General features: G+C 36.3%; 1 protein-coding gene and 1 long non-coding RNA gene across 5 annotated transcripts in view; one reads left to right on the forward strand and one right to left on the reverse strand.

The window, feature by feature from the left end:
* Positions 1-3,393, forward strand: part of LOC102513040 (zinc finger protein 404) — a 21,727-nt gene extending 18,334 nt beyond the window's left edge. For all 4 annotated transcript variants that reach the window (XM_032485884.1, XM_032485885.1, XM_032485883.1 and 1 more), the window contains one exon: positions 39-3,393. In XM_032485884.1, the coding sequence (XP_032341775.1) occupies positions 39-1,570 (1,532 nt within the window). In that variant the 3' untranslated portion in view covers positions 1,571-3,393. The remainder of the gene's footprint in view (positions 1-38) is intronic.
* Positions 1-15,452, reverse strand: part of LOC106728492 — an 18,230-nt gene extending 2,778 nt beyond the window's left edge. Inside the window, exons 1-2 of the long non-coding RNA XR_001364738.2 lie at positions 15,278-15,452; positions 9,125-9,227 (exon numbers count right to left, since the gene is read on the reverse strand). This is a non-coding gene — a long non-coding RNA (uncharacterized LOC106728492). The remainder of the gene's footprint in view (positions 1-9,124; positions 9,228-15,277) is intronic.
* Positions 15,453-15,625: the final 173 nt, after the last annotated feature.

The following is a 15,625-nucleotide window of genomic DNA, read 5'->3' on the forward strand; positions in this document are numbered from 1 at the left end:
AGATAGCATTTGTTTAACATTTTCTCGTTTTCTTTCAGACATTGACTTCACAACTGAGAGCAAAGGATTATCTTCAGAAAAAAGCAGCTATGAAGTAAATTCATACCATTGTGAGCCAATGAAAAGAAGTAAACCTTCAACTCTCAACCTTATGGGATTTATTTTCAGGAATGACTCATGGATCAGAACTGAATTTGAGAGACAACAGGCACCTAAAGTGGGATACTTTAGTCAAATGATATTCAGAAAACATACATCCCTTCCCCTACAGCAGAAAATTCACACTAGAGAGAAGTCATATGAATGTAAGGAATGTAGGAAGGGCTTTAGGAAATATTCACACCTTACTGAACATCTGAGAGACCACAGTGGTGTGAGATCCTATGAATGTAAGGAATGTGGAAAGGCCTTTATAGTTCTCCAGCATTTTATTAGGCATAAAAAAAGTCACACTGATTTGAAACCCTATGAATGTAACGGATGCGAGAAGGCCGTTAGGTTTTATTCACAGCTTATTCAACATCAGATAATTCACACTGGTGTGAAACCTTATGAATGTAAGCAATGTGGGAAGGCCTTCAGACGTCATTCTCACCTTACTGAACATCAGAAAATTCATATTGGCTTGAAATCCTATGAATGTAACGAATGTGGGGAAACTTTTAGGTTATATCGACATATGTGTCTACATCAGAAAATTCATCATGGTGTGAAACCCTATATCTGTAAGGAATGTGGAAAGTCCTTTGGTCATCGTTCAAGTCTCTATCAACATAAGAAAATTCATTCTGGTGAGAAACCATATAAATGTAAACAATGTGGAAAGGTGTTTGTTCGCAGCTATCTGCTTATTGAACATCAGAGAAGTCATACTGGTGAGAAGCCTCATGAATGTAAGGAATGTGGAAAGGCCTTTAGTAGGGGCTCAAGCCTTCTTAAACATAAGAGAGTTCATAGCAGTGAGAAATTCTATGACTGTAAGGAATGTGGGAAGGCCTTCTGTAGAGGATCTCAACTTACACAACATCAGAGAATTCATACTGGTGAGAAGCCACATGAATGCAAAGAATGTGGGAAGATGTTTAAGCTCCATTCATACCTTCTTCAACATCAGATAATTCATAGTGATTTGAAACCGTATGAATGTAAACAATGTGGGAAAGCCTTCAGTCGTGTAGGAGACCTTAAAACACATCAGTCAATCCATGCCGGGGAGAAACCTTATGAATGTAAGGAATGTGGAAAAACCTTTAGACTTAATTCTCAACTAATTTATCATCAGACAGTCCATACTGGTTTGAAACCATATGTATGTAAAGAATGTAGGAAGGCCTTTCGTTCTATCTCAGGTCTTTCTCAACATAAGAGAATTCACACTGGTGAGAAACCTTATGAATGTAAAGAATGTGGGAAGGCCTTTAATCGAAGCGATCGACTTACTCAACATCAGAGAATTCATACTGGTGTGAAACCACACAAATGTAAGGAATGCGGGAAGGCCTTTCCTCATTGCTATCAACTTACGCAACATCAAAGACTTCACACAGGTGAGAAACTCTTAATGGAATGAGAGTCAGAAAGCTGTTAGCCATGGCACATCCTTTAACATTATCACTCTTCCACCACATAATGATATTATGGTAAAGGTTAAATTATTTAATGTAAATTATAAATGCTTGGTAGGGCGTCTGATACAGTATTTGCTTACTAAATATTGTTATCATTTAAAATGATAATTACTAGCATTACTATAAACAAATTCATGTGGAAGGAAGACCCTATGAGTATATTTTTTAAATCCTTCTATCATCACTTATCCATATTTTACTTTAGATAATTCATTTTGGACAAATTCCCATAGAACATATTAAACAAGAAACTGTTTTATTCAAAGCTTATTCCCCTGAAGATTAATAATGGGAAGAAACTCTATGCTTTTGTTGAAGAGTGAGAGCATAGCTAATGAAAAATTGGAAAGTGATTTGAAGAAATTTTCTTATGATAAGTTCTATAATACAGGTAACAGAATCTACATTCTCTACAATTCAGGGAACTTAAGATATTAACAGTGACAGGTTGACAGAAAACAGATGTTGACATGGAAAAGTTTCCCTCAAGTTTCTGAAAATTTTCAAATTTACAGAAAAGACACAACAGTGGTCCAATGAAGGTTTAGGTTTGTTTATTCTCCCTCTACCTTCAGTATCTCTCTCTCTCTCTCTCATATAAAAATGTATATATACAGATTCACATGTATCACACTTATCACATATTGAATATATATACTGCATAATCATTTTTCTGTGCTTTTGGAGTGAATGATTTAGGCATCACTTCACCTCTAAAAAATCAACATACAACTCCTGGATTTAAAGATAATCTATATGACCAATGAGCCACTGTCACCTTAAAAACATTAACAGTAGACCTATACCATTCTGTAATCAGTCCATTTACAAATTTCTCCAGTTTAGAGAATGTCTTTTAAAAGTGCTGGCTTTTTTTAAAAGCCAAAAACCAAGCTAAGCCCATATATTTTACATGATTATGGCTATTGAGTCTCTTTTAGTCAAGAACTTATCCTCCACCTGCTTTGTAACTTAAACTTTTTGAAGACTCAGGAGAAGTAACGCATATAATGTTCCACATTCTGTATTTGCCCTAATTTTTCTCCAGGCAGGCTTAACTGGTTTCTCTATCCCTCCTATTTATTGTGAACTGGATTGTTACGTCTAGAGGCCTCATTATGTTTCAGATTTTAAATTTTTGGCAAGATAACTTCATAGATAATACTGTGTATTCAATATTTGTACAAGAGCAGGTGACATAAAGTGAAGCTATGTTTGATCTCTTGGTTCATGTGTTGACCACCAGCTCTCTCCATTATATTGGTACAGTTTTTTCTTTGCAATTAAGAAGTAATCCATGGAAAATCACATCAGCACTCCACTTGGAAATTGAAGCAGCCTTACGTATTTTTAAAAATCAAGACCAAAAAAAACCCCTCATCTTAAATATTTACTCATATATTTACCTTTTCACATGCTCTTCATTCCTTCCACATGATCTAAATTTCCATCTGGTATCATTTCCCTTCAGCTTGAGGAATTTAATTTAGCATTTCTTGGAGTACATGTCTGCTAATGAATTTTCATAGGTTTTTTTTTTTTTCTGGATTGCCTTTGTTCTTAAAGGATTTTTTTTCTTGCTATGGAATTCTGAGGTTTGTTATACACATATAGATACAGATACAGATATATTTAAAGATATTATATCACTGACTTCTGGTCTCCATAGGTTATAAGAAGTCATTTGAACTGTTTTTCCTCTGTGTGTAATGTGTCAGATTTTTTTTCTGCCCTTACTTCTCCTTCTGGGATTCCAAGTAGCTAGTCATATGTTAAATCTTTTGATACTGTCTCACAGGTCATTGGCTCTGTTCTTTATCAATGTTTTTTCTCAGTTTTTCAGGTTGGATAATTTCTATTGCTCTGTCTTCAGATTCACTGATTTTTTTTTTTTGTCCTCTCAATTCTGCTGTTAAGCTTTTTTTATCAAATGTTTTATCAAATTTTGAGATATTGCACTTTTCAATTCTAGACTTTTTATTTAGTACTTTGTTATAGTTTCTATTTCTTAACTAAGATTTCCTATTTCTTCATTGCAAGCAATATTTTCACAATGCTTTTGATTACAGTGAAAATATTTTCTATATTGATTCATCTAGAAAATATGTAAAATTATTTTTATTAATGTATGAAAAGTTTCAGTTTCAACAAATGTTCCTACTTTTTTATCTAGGCCACAAAAAAGTTTTCCTCTCCTTGGAGTTTCAGATTTTGTTTGTTTATATGCAGTGTGGTATGTGAGAAAACATACATCACATTGTCATTTTGGGGGTTTTGATTATGAAACATTTGGCAAATTTTTTTTAAGTCTCAAAGTTCAAAGTATGGTAAATCTTTGTAAAACTCAATCATTCAACCAGTGCACATTGGCAAAGAACATATGATAAATTAATTCATTGTTTCCTGTTTCAACAGTTCCATAAAGTAATAATGATTCATAATATCTATGTGTATATACTAAACCATGATACTTTTCATACTGTGGAGCAAAGCAATTAGGGAGACGTTAGACTTTTGCCTTAAAATTCTAAGGAATCCACATTTTTAACCTAACATAGCTAGAGCATTGTTTTAGAAATGAATTTTTTCATACCTAGTGGAAATTGTTTTTTGACATATATAAAAAATTTGAAAATATCTATGCTATGAATCTGATTTTGTAGGCTGCAAACGGACAACATTTCTTTTTGATCTGGAAATATTTTGAGATAAAATATACCCAGAGTAATAACTGAGCAGTATCTTATACTGTACAACTCATCTGAAGCTAAAGAAGAGTATGTGTAGCTTTTCTAATGTTGAGATAGCTGATTTTTTACATTGTTAGAAAGATCTTGTATTCTATGAGCAGTTGTTAGATGGTAATTGAAGACTTTTTCACTTTTTGTATAATTTTTAGTCTCTTATAAAATCATAATAAAATTTCCACAATTAAAACTAATCATTTATCTTGCTATATCACCATCTAAAATTTGATTTATTCTTTTGTGCAAGACCGAAGCCATTTTATAGCTAGACAAAGTTATAGGCTCAGATTATGTTTTAAATTTATTTAAATTTTATTTGTTTAAAATTTATTTAAAATTTTCATTGCACATTTAATTCTGATTTCAGGCAACTAATTTCATTTATTCTTATTTGCTTATCAAGAGGAAATTTCTCATCAAATTTGCTATGTATCTGCTGAAAATGTCTCACAATGTTTTCCACTTTATTAACGTAACCTTTTTTTTTTTTAACATAATTAAACAGCTTTTTTGTTTTGCTCTGCCACAGCAAACTGTAGTTGGCATTAGTCATGAAATTCACAGTATATCTACTTCCAGTCTATTATTTTTTACTGTTCTGGCCACAGCACTGACCTCCATTTGATTCTGCATCAGTAGTACATTTTTCTTTAAAGTTTAAAAATATGTACATACTTATTTTTAAACCTAGAATACTAATTTAATCATAATTAATTTAGTTACCAACTATTATTTCCTTCATATCAGCAGAACTCATGTTGTCTTCATAAAATATTCAGATAAACACATCAATTTCATGACATCAACTAGATCAGTGCTGTATTTGTGTAATGCTAGACACAACATATACATATAACATGAACACTTGTACAAAATATCTATGCAATGCAGTGACTACAGTGAAATGCAGTCTTAGCAAAACAATGTTGTCAATAATAGGAAAATATTTGATGCTGCTTCAGTTCTTAAATTTAGATTTAATTAATTAAAATCAGATAAAATTAAAAAGTTAGTTCTTTAGTCACACTAATCTTATGTCTTAGAAAGTTCAACCTGGTGGAAATATATAATATATTAGATGTAGTGTGGGAATAAGAGGAGTATCAGAAAAAACTAAATGCAAGGTATCTGCACATTATCACTAGGATTATCACAATAATCCAGATTGGACATAAGGAAGCTCCACTACAGCTGTGATAGAAAAATGTCAAATATTTTTCATGTATCAAGTAGAATCAGCAAGACATGGTGACTAATGGGATGTGAGAAACCAAAAATTCCGGAAAGATTTTCAAATACTGTAAAGTATACCTGTAAGCCTCCATCTCAGTTAATTTATTCCAATCTGCTAGATCCTCTATACCAGTGCTAGTGTCCAGGAAGTTGTGTTTGTCACTGGTATCTGAATTAGGGGCCACGTCTGCTAATTACTCCCAGTATTTATCCCCCTTTCTTCCAATAATAAAAATTTTTTAAAATTTTGCTCATGTAAGCCACTTAGGTTCATGGTTCTTTCCCCACTTTATTGGTCCATGGATCTTCAGTTATGGCCAATTGGAGATAATTAGAATTGTGTGGCAGTTTGGGGGAACATTCCTTAAGTGTACCTGGCTCATCCCCTTTTCTCTCTCTCTTCCTCTATGCCTCCATTCTGCTGCCCGGATTTGAATACGATGATTTGGAGGGCTTTGGAGCAGAGCCACAATGCCAGACTTAAATTGCCCACCTCCAGAATTTTATGTGACAGAAAATTTTTCTTGGTTGAACCACTGTCCTTCTGGGTCTATCTGTCTTACTCACAGCCAAACATAATCTTTATCAGTGCACCCAGGTTGCTGTACACTAAGAACAGTCATCAAACCCTCCTATCTCATCTCCATCAAAAGCAGAGTAAAGATTTCCCGTGAATGTTCCCTTGTAAGTACTCATCCCCACCTCATCAAAAACTCAAGTACCTGCAAGAGGGAAGCACTTATATTTTCCTTCTAGGACATGTTTTTCTGGCAGGATGAGGGAAGTGCTAAATGACATTTTTGAAAGTTGCATGACTTTTAGAAGTAAAGGCATTAGGGGATGCTATTTGAGATTATCCCTGAGGGAAGAAGAGCAGCCATGTTGATTTATGGAAATAAAGGCTCCTAAGCTTGAGAAACACAAGTAGTGGGCATTGGCAGAAGTAAGTGGAATTATCAAACCCTGCTATCTTTGGCTTTTATGATTAGAGTAACTGATTGTTCCCCCATGTCTGTCTTTGGGAAACTGAAATAGAGCAATGCTTTGAGGCAGGTAGAGAAAGGGGGGTTACAATCCAGGAGGGAACAGTCTTGTCTTGCCATCTCCTAAATGACCAATTTACAATAATACCATTCTGACACTTGGACTTATTAACTCTGGACTCCTAACTCCAACTGTGGGAATCCTAGTTTCTTTCAAGAGTGAAGATAGAACTCTAGCCAAACGGATGCCATATTCTGATTCATTCAGAGTTTGCAGAGGGTGATTACAGCTTTTCTTTAAAGAGGCAGAACTGAAACTAGACCCACAGAAAAGTCTGGGGATTAAGGCTATGATGTCCATCCTTGACCTATTTTGAGGTAAATTCCTGACATAAAGAACCAGATATAAGACGTATGTCCTTCACACTGTAAGGATGGAAGTTTCTGTCCTAAGGCCGGGAATAAATACTCCCGTGAACTCCTATACCCAAATTAACCCCTGTAGACATGTGATTGGCCCTTACCCCTCTCAGCCCAGAAACAAATATTTCAACTCCTTCCTCCACCAACCTACCATCTACTAAATTTGCATAAGTTCTAATCACAACCTCTGACACTCTGTCTCTGTGATTTCATTTCCTATCAGGATGCTGGGACCAAGGACCTTCTTCTAGCCTAAGATAGCCTTTCTAAGGGGACATACAGACAAATCTGAAATGTATCTGCCTACAAAGATCTGCCTGTTAATTTAGAAAGGCAGATCAATAAAAAGATACTCATATGTATTGCAACTAAGAGCTAAGAAAGGGGGCTGAGGCAGGTAGGCACCAAAAACAGAGTCTAGCAGGACTTCATGAAGTAGTATGAAAACTCCTGATTGTTACAGGTAGGAACAGTAAAGGCAAATTTTTCTTATTAGCTTTGTGCAAAGGTAATGAGAAAAAACAATCCTTTATGTTAAAAACAAGTAAGGGCCAAGAGTCAGGAATAAGTGAAGGATTGGGCAGCCCCTTATGTAAGGGTCCCATAGGTTGCATTACAGCATTTTTTGCATGCAAATCTTGCAATAACCTCCATTTTTTTTTATTACAAAAACAGGTGTGTTTTAAGGACTAGTAGAATGTTTTAAATGACCCAACTTTAGTTGTTTTGCAACCCATTTTTGTAATGTTTGTAATTTTTCTTTAGGAAGGGGCCATTGCTCCACCCAAACAGGTTGCTGTTGGGTCCATGTTAGAGCAATGGGAATAATATTTGGGATAGTAGCAGCAGCCCCTATTAAAAAGGATCATCTTTAAGGTCAGGTTTCACTGAGCAAGAAAGTCCCTGCCCCATAGAGTGCAGGGTATTGGTAATATAAAAGGAGTTACAAAGGCCATTTTATTTTTAGGCCCTTGGACCTTTAGTGGGTGAGAACTTATTTTAGGTGCCATCAGTCCATCAACTCCTTGATAGTGACATCAGATTTGTGTTTTTGCCAATAAGAAGGCCAATGGAAACTGGAAATAATAGTTTTGTCCACTCCTGTGTCTAATAACCCTGTAAATTGCTTTCCTTGTATTGAAACTGTTAAAACAGGTCTGTTATCGGTTAATGGATGTGTCCCAAAAGCTTTCTGTCCTGTATGTCCGAAGCCCTTATCTCCTCTATTATTTTCAGCAAATTTTTGAGCAGGTAAATAAGGTATCAAAATAATTTGAGCAATTCGAGATTGCTTAGGAATAATGTAATAAGAAGAGGCATGAACCATAATTTTAATTTTTCCAGTATAATCATTATCAATAACACCATGTAAAACTGTTAACCCTTTTAAGCCCACAGATGATCTCCCTAATAGCAATCCAAAATACCCAGAAGGTAAAGGTCCCCAAACTCCAGTAGAGATTAAGTAGGTTTTATTACTGTCATGTATCAACTCATTATCAATAGTCATTAGAGCTAAACTTGCGCTCCCGGGGGAAGCTGTGATGAGGTCAGAAATGGTGAGATGGGACTTTGGCTGACAGTGACTTCCTATATTTGTTTTTGAGGGGCACCTGGGAGAGTGCCCTGCTTTGAAATAGCCTTTAACAATTGCTGCAGAATACGGAAATAAATTGTCTGCTGTACTGTCAGCTGCTGTCCCATAGTTACATTGTGGCATGCCTGATAGGCTGAAAGTCCCCGATATAAATTTTTCCCCTTACTTACATGTAGTTGCCACGCTGATATCACATCGGGTCACCAAATGTCGGTGGTGTGATATCATGTACACACGAACACCGTGTGGAGAGAAGCGAAGCAGTTCTCTGTTTATTGATGCTTGGAAAAGGGTTTATATCAGACATGCACGATGCCTCACATATCATCTAAGTTAGGACAATGTTAATAATCTTAATCTATTTAGGTCCCCAAGTTCCTGCAGTAAGCACAGGATGTTACATGATCAAGGACAGATTATGTTTTAAAGTTCATCACGAAACTTCATTAAGTAGGCCATCTCTCATCCAGCCGGCTGTGCCTGTCTTAGGTTGTCCTCCTCTGAGGATCTTACCTGTCATTGGCTATCCAGCCATCCATACTGGATACATGATATTCCTCATAGCTTGTTTATCAGTTCAGCCCATGGCTTATTCTCCAGAGCCTTCAGCGGGGGCCTACACAAAGGTATCATAATAAAAAACTGTGTTGCTGACATAAAGACAGGCATACAGATCAATGGAATAGAATTCAGAGTCCATAAAAACTCACACATCAATTGTCAATTGATTTTGACAAGGGGGCTAAGACCATTCAATGGGGGAAAGAACAGTCTCTTCAACAAATGGTGCTGGGAAAACTAGACACCTACATGCAGAAGAATGAATTTGGACACGTACCTCACACCATAATCAAAAATTAACTCAAAATGGATCAAAGATTTAAAAGTAAGAGTTAATACTATAAAACTCTTAAAATAAAACATATAGGGGAATCTTCATGACACTGGATTTGGCAATGATTTCTTGGACATGAAACCGAAAGCACAGAAAAAATAAATCAATTGGGCTTCATCAAAATTAAGTACTTTTGTGCATCAAAGGTAAATATAAATGTAGTAAAAAGGCAACCCTCAGAAAGGGAAAAAAATTTCAAATTATTTATCTGACAGGAGATTAATATTCAAAATATATAAAGAATTTCTACAACTCAACAACAGAAAACAAACAACCCCATTGTTAAGTGAGCAAATGAACAGATATTTCTTCCATGAAAATATACAAATGGCCAAAAAGAACATGAAAAGATGATCAATATCATTCATTATTGGGGAAATGCAAATCAAAACCACAATTAGATACCACTTCACATGCATTATGATGGCTACTATTATAAAAGAAAAAAGATAATGACAAGTGTTGGAGAGGATGTGGAGAAATTAGAACTCTTGTGCATTGCTGGTAGGAATGTAAAACGGTGCAGCTGCTGTGGAAAACAATATGGTGGTTCCTCGAAAATTTTGACATACAATTACCCTGTAATCCAACAATCCCACTTTTAGGTATATACCCAAAAGAACTGAAAGCAAGAATTTAAATGGTATTTGTACACCAATGTTCATAGCAACATTACAATAGCCAAAGGTGGTGGAAAAAAACACATGTACACAATAGATGAGTGCATAAACAAAATGTAGTTTACACATATTATGAAATATTATTCAGCTTTAAAAAGGAGTACAATTTTAATACATGCTACCACATGGAAACCCTGAAAATATTACGCTAAATGAAATAAACCAGACACAAAATATCAAATATTGTATGATTTCACTTATATAAGGTACTTAGAACAGTCAAATTCAGAGACAGAAAGTAGAAGGTGGTTACCAGGGGCTTACAGGAGCAGAGGCTGGGGTGATGGGGAGTTACTGTTTGATAAGTACAGAGTTTCAGTTTTGGATGATGCAGAGGTTCTGGAGATGGATAGTGGTAGTGTGAATTGCTTAGTTCCTACTGAGCTGAACACTTAAAAATGGTTAAAATGGTAAACATTATAATATGTATTTTAACTATAATAAGAAAAATAATGAAAGAAACATAGACTACCAATATATTTATAAAATATAAATGAAGGCTTTTATAATCCATGTGTGGGTGCATGACATCCAAGTAGAAAACAAAGTAAATAATGAATAAACTTACCTATGAAAATAGTAAAGCTCCTGTTTCAATATTCCCTTGAGCAAAGTTAAAGCAAATTAAGTGGAAAATTTTTGTTCCAACTATGAGAAACAAAATACTGAACTTAATTTTTAAAATAATATACATATGAATACATCAATGTAAAAAGAATGAGCTAAGGATAGAAATGGAGATTTAATAAAAGAGGAATAAAAAATGAATGAATGTGTACATAAAAACTGTCTAGCTTACGACAAATAAAAATGTTATAAAATATGCCATATTGGCCTTAAAACTGACACTAGCAAGTTTTTATTAAAATAATATCCGTTGTACCTTAACTTTGATGTGCTATTAATCCCTAATCAATTTTGGTGGTAAATAAATCATACATAACTTTTGTAGAGAGTATGTTATATCCTTATTTAAAATAAGCATATGTTTAAGTCCAGCAATCCATCTATGTATCTCATGTTAATGAGATAAACTAGAGTGAAAAAAGTACATTTCTATACAATTATTTCTATTAACAAGGTTTGAAAATGATCAACAACAATTATGTACAGAAAGATAAAGTATTGTATTCCAAAAAAATTTGGAAAACTTGATAGATATTTTAATTATGTAGATATAATAAATGATATTCACAAGACTTGTTTCTTTTTTAGTTGATTTTTATTGAATAAAAAGGTTCTTTAAATTCTGTGGTGTTTTACAATTTTCAAAAATTTCACACACATGACTTCATGTAATCTCATAAAAACCCTTTTGTCCTCCCTACCCCTATACTGCCCCTCCTCCCATTTCCCCACTGGTTACCACTAGTTTGTTCTCTATTATCTGTGAGTCAGCTTCTTTTTGTTCACTAGTTTGTGGTATTTTTTAGATTCCACACAAAAGTGATGTCTTTCTCTGACTTATTTCACTTAGCATAATGCCCTCCAAGTCCATCCATGTTGCTGCAAATGGCAGATTTTCATTCTTTTTTATGGCTGGGTAGTATTCCATTGTGAATATATACCACATCTCTATCTATTCATTTGTTGATGGACACTTAGATTGCTTCTATACCTTGGCAATTGTAAATAATGCTGCTATGAACATTGGGGTGCATGTATCTTTTTGAATTAGTGTTTTTTTTTTCAGATATATATCCAGAAGAGGAATTGCTGGGTCATATGGTAGTTCTATTTGTAGTTTTTTGAGAAACCTCCATACTGTTTTCCACAGTTGCTGCACCAATTTACATTCCCACCAACAATGTACAAAGGTTCCCTTTTCTCCACATTCTTGCCAACATTTGTTATTTGTGTTCTTTTTGATGATAGCCATTCTGACTGGTGTGATGCGATATCTCATGGTGGATTTGACTTTCATGTCCTTGATGATTGTGATGTTGAGGCACACACATCTTTCTGTGTGCCTATTGGCCTTCTACATGTCCTCTTTAGAAAAATGTCTATTCAGTTCTTTCGCCCATTTTTAATCAGGTTACTTGTTTTTTTGACGTTGAGTTGTATAAGCTGTTTAATACATTGGATATTAACCCCTTATTTGCAATGATCTTCTCCCATTCAGTAGAACTGTCTTTTCATTTTGTCGATGGTTTCCTTTGTGTACAAAAGCTTTTAAGTTTAATTAGGTCCCATAAGTTTATTTTTGCTTTTGTTTTCTTTACTTTAGGAGAGAGATCTAAAAAAAAAATATTGCTGTGATTTATGTCAGTGTTCTGCCTATGTTTTCCTCTAGGAGTTTTAGAGTATCTGATCTTCCATTTAGGTCTTTAATCCATTTTGATTTTATTTTTGTATATGGTGTTAGAGAGTGTTCTAATTTCATTCTTTTACATGTCCAGGTTTCCTAGCACCACTTATCGAAGAGACAGTCTTTTCTCCTGATATTCACAAGATTTTGAGAAAAAGTTTACATACAAAACTCCTTAATTTATTGCTAATTATCAGAGAAATGCAAAGAAAAACTACAATGAGGTATCACCTCACACCAGTCAGAATAGCCATCGTTAAAAAGTCCATGAATAATAAATGTTGGAGACAGTGTGGACTTTTTAAATGATGGCCACACATTACTTGTGAAATTAAAGACATTTAAGAGTTTCAGAAAATATTTCCAAGGGGAAAAAAAGAGGACTATGAAGAATAAACTATAAGAAGAGGAAAATATAACAATCACTGTGAGATGTACAGGTAGGGAAAAGTAAGAAAATTAATAGGACTAAAGCAGAGTGTTTTCATGTTCTAGAAGAATCCAGTTACAGCAGAAAAAAACTTCCTGGATTCTGTGAGATAACTCAGCTATCCAGATCTAATAATATATAAAATAATCCCAGTTTCTCTTCTATTAAATAAAAATAGTGTGTGTTGGGGGAAGTGATACAGATGTTTATGGGTGTATATACATATATACAACCTGCTAAGTGCCTGTTTCATAAATTCCTTATAAATGTGAATTGCTATACCATCTTTTCCCTTTAAGAAACACACAAAAAAAGACTTTTTTCGCAAATGTACTATAAAATCTGTTTTAGAAAAGTGACTTCCATAAAGAATTACCATTAAGCCTCAAGTGAATGATTCTATTAGATTATATCACAAGCATTTTTTCTTATTATGATGAATACACAAAATGTTTATGAGCTGTAATTCAGTTCATCATATTGATATATGAGACCAATAACTATTATACATTTAGTTTGAACAAAACTTCTAAAGATTTTCTTAATTCTAGGAGTCTATTATCACCCAGCAGTTAGGAGTCTAGATCATTTTCTTACATGGTATCATCAACCACCCATCACTTAACATATTCCTTGTCCCCAAGTTGGAGGATATTGATAAAGGATATCAGACACGGCACAGACGGCACATCCTGGCCAATAACAAAATGGACTTTGACACTGGTGTTTATTGTCTAGAGAGTCCCTGGAAAGAACCACTCACTCCCCACTCTAATCCTGAAAGCTCACAAAGCCTGTGATCTCATACAAGTTGAGGCTGAGACCAAGAAATCCCACATTCCATCTTATCTCTCTGGAAAACTCAGATCTGTGATTTCTAAATATGCAACAATTTCCACTCCTCCTCATGGTCCTTTTTAGAAACCGAGCAGCAAGAGGGAGAAAAAAGAAACCACAAGACGCTAGTATTTCTTGGAACACTGGGAGACTTAACTAAAAACAAAACCAAAAACAAAACAGAAATGAAACACCCTCCAGGGCCACATCTGCCTTATCCACACATAAACAAATGGAATTAAAGGGGAAGCTGGAATTGAGTTGACAGCAGTTCTTGGGGACAGGATTCTGGTTCCAGTGAAACATGTAGCTGGCCCCCAGGGTGAGACAGGAGGAAAGTAGGGCAAGGCATAGCCGTTCAAGGAATGATAGAGCAATTAACACCCAAATGGTGGAAGATTCAATTCCCAGTAGGCCTTGAGGCTCATGATGGTAGGACATTTGACTTCTAGTAGACCTTGAGCTTCATTATATGCTCATTATGTTACTGACATGGTAAATGACACTCCCACTGGCACCGTGACAGCTTTGAGGTTGACCATAAAAGGTCAAAGAGTGGGTGGTGGCCCAATTCCTGGGAATCCCAGCCCCTTCCCCAGGGTAGTTGGAATGGTCCTCCCACTTCCTGGCACATGAAGCTACGCAGCCCATAAAAACTAGCAACACGGCACCTTGCTGCCTTTCTTGCTCCCTCCTCTTGGGAGATGCCCACACTCTGCCTACACAGTGTGTATCTACACTTTAACTTGAGCACCCAACCCCTACACATCAAGGCCTTTCTCTCATCTTCTGAAAAAGCCTACACTCTATGTAATATGTATCTCCCTAAATAAACCTACCTTTACTCAACTGTGGTCCACTCTTGAATTCTTTTCTCTATGAAGCCGGGGCACATCCCAGGGGCTCAACTGAGACCTGGGACATGGCCCTGCTCTTGCCTCACATTTGTTTTTCCTGTATCAAATGAAGTGCCCCCTTCTAGGAATTCTACTTCCTGGACTTCCCCATCATGTCTTCCCAGAAACCTGTCACGAGGACCCTTCCAGATGTAAAATTCTCATTCCAAGACTAGATCTCTGCCTTGTTGCTGGAAATGTACATTCTAGGGCTTAGTACAGGACTTCTTTTCTTGCGGTCATTTAACTTCAGCAGTCCCTAAGACAGTCTAGAGGGAACCCAGAGCACACAGCCAAAGCAAACTGAACCTACAAATAAGGCCACGCATCTCATTACCCCACCAACATATTCCCAAAGGCACACATCGTGAGGGAGACACCCCCGGGCCCTGTCACGCCATCTGTCACGCACTACTCTTCTCACATACAAGACTGAGGCTCCAGACACGACACGCCCTGAGGCGCCTGTTCGTGACAAGGACCTTCTTACCCCGAGCGCCTCCCAGTGTCACCCCACCCCACCCTCACTGCCGGTTGCGACTCGGCTCCGGTGAAGTCGCCGGAGCCCTCCCACCCTCATTCTGCACTGACTACTTCCTCGGACAGGTCCAACTCACCGCCCAGAGTCCAAGCACCTTGAAGACACCGGAAAGGGACCTAGAGACGGAGGTTAATTTGGGCCCAGAGGCTCATGGGAAATAAGAGCCGGAAAATCCTCGGAGGCTCGGAGCCAGGCGGTTCAAAGCACTCTTCCTAGGCAAACTGGCCCCACCCAGCGAAAACCTGTGCTCGGCGACTTCTGGGAAATGTAGTCCGCAGTAGGTGAAGCCCCGGAAGTTCCCAGCATGCAACTCGGCTCTGCCTATCAGAGGAAGGTTTTCCAAAGGTCGCCGGGATTTCTGGTCTTTGCTGGAGGGAGACATTTGTGTCTTGCGCGAACCTGATGGCTCATTTGTCTTTATCGT

This window comes from Camelus ferus, chromosome 9 (assembly GCF_009834535.1).
Source record: "Camelus ferus isolate YT-003-E chromosome 9, BCGSAC_Cfer_1.0, whole genome shotgun sequence".
Taxonomy (NCBI): domain Eukaryota; kingdom Metazoa; phylum Chordata; class Mammalia; order Artiodactyla; family Camelidae; genus Camelus; species Camelus ferus.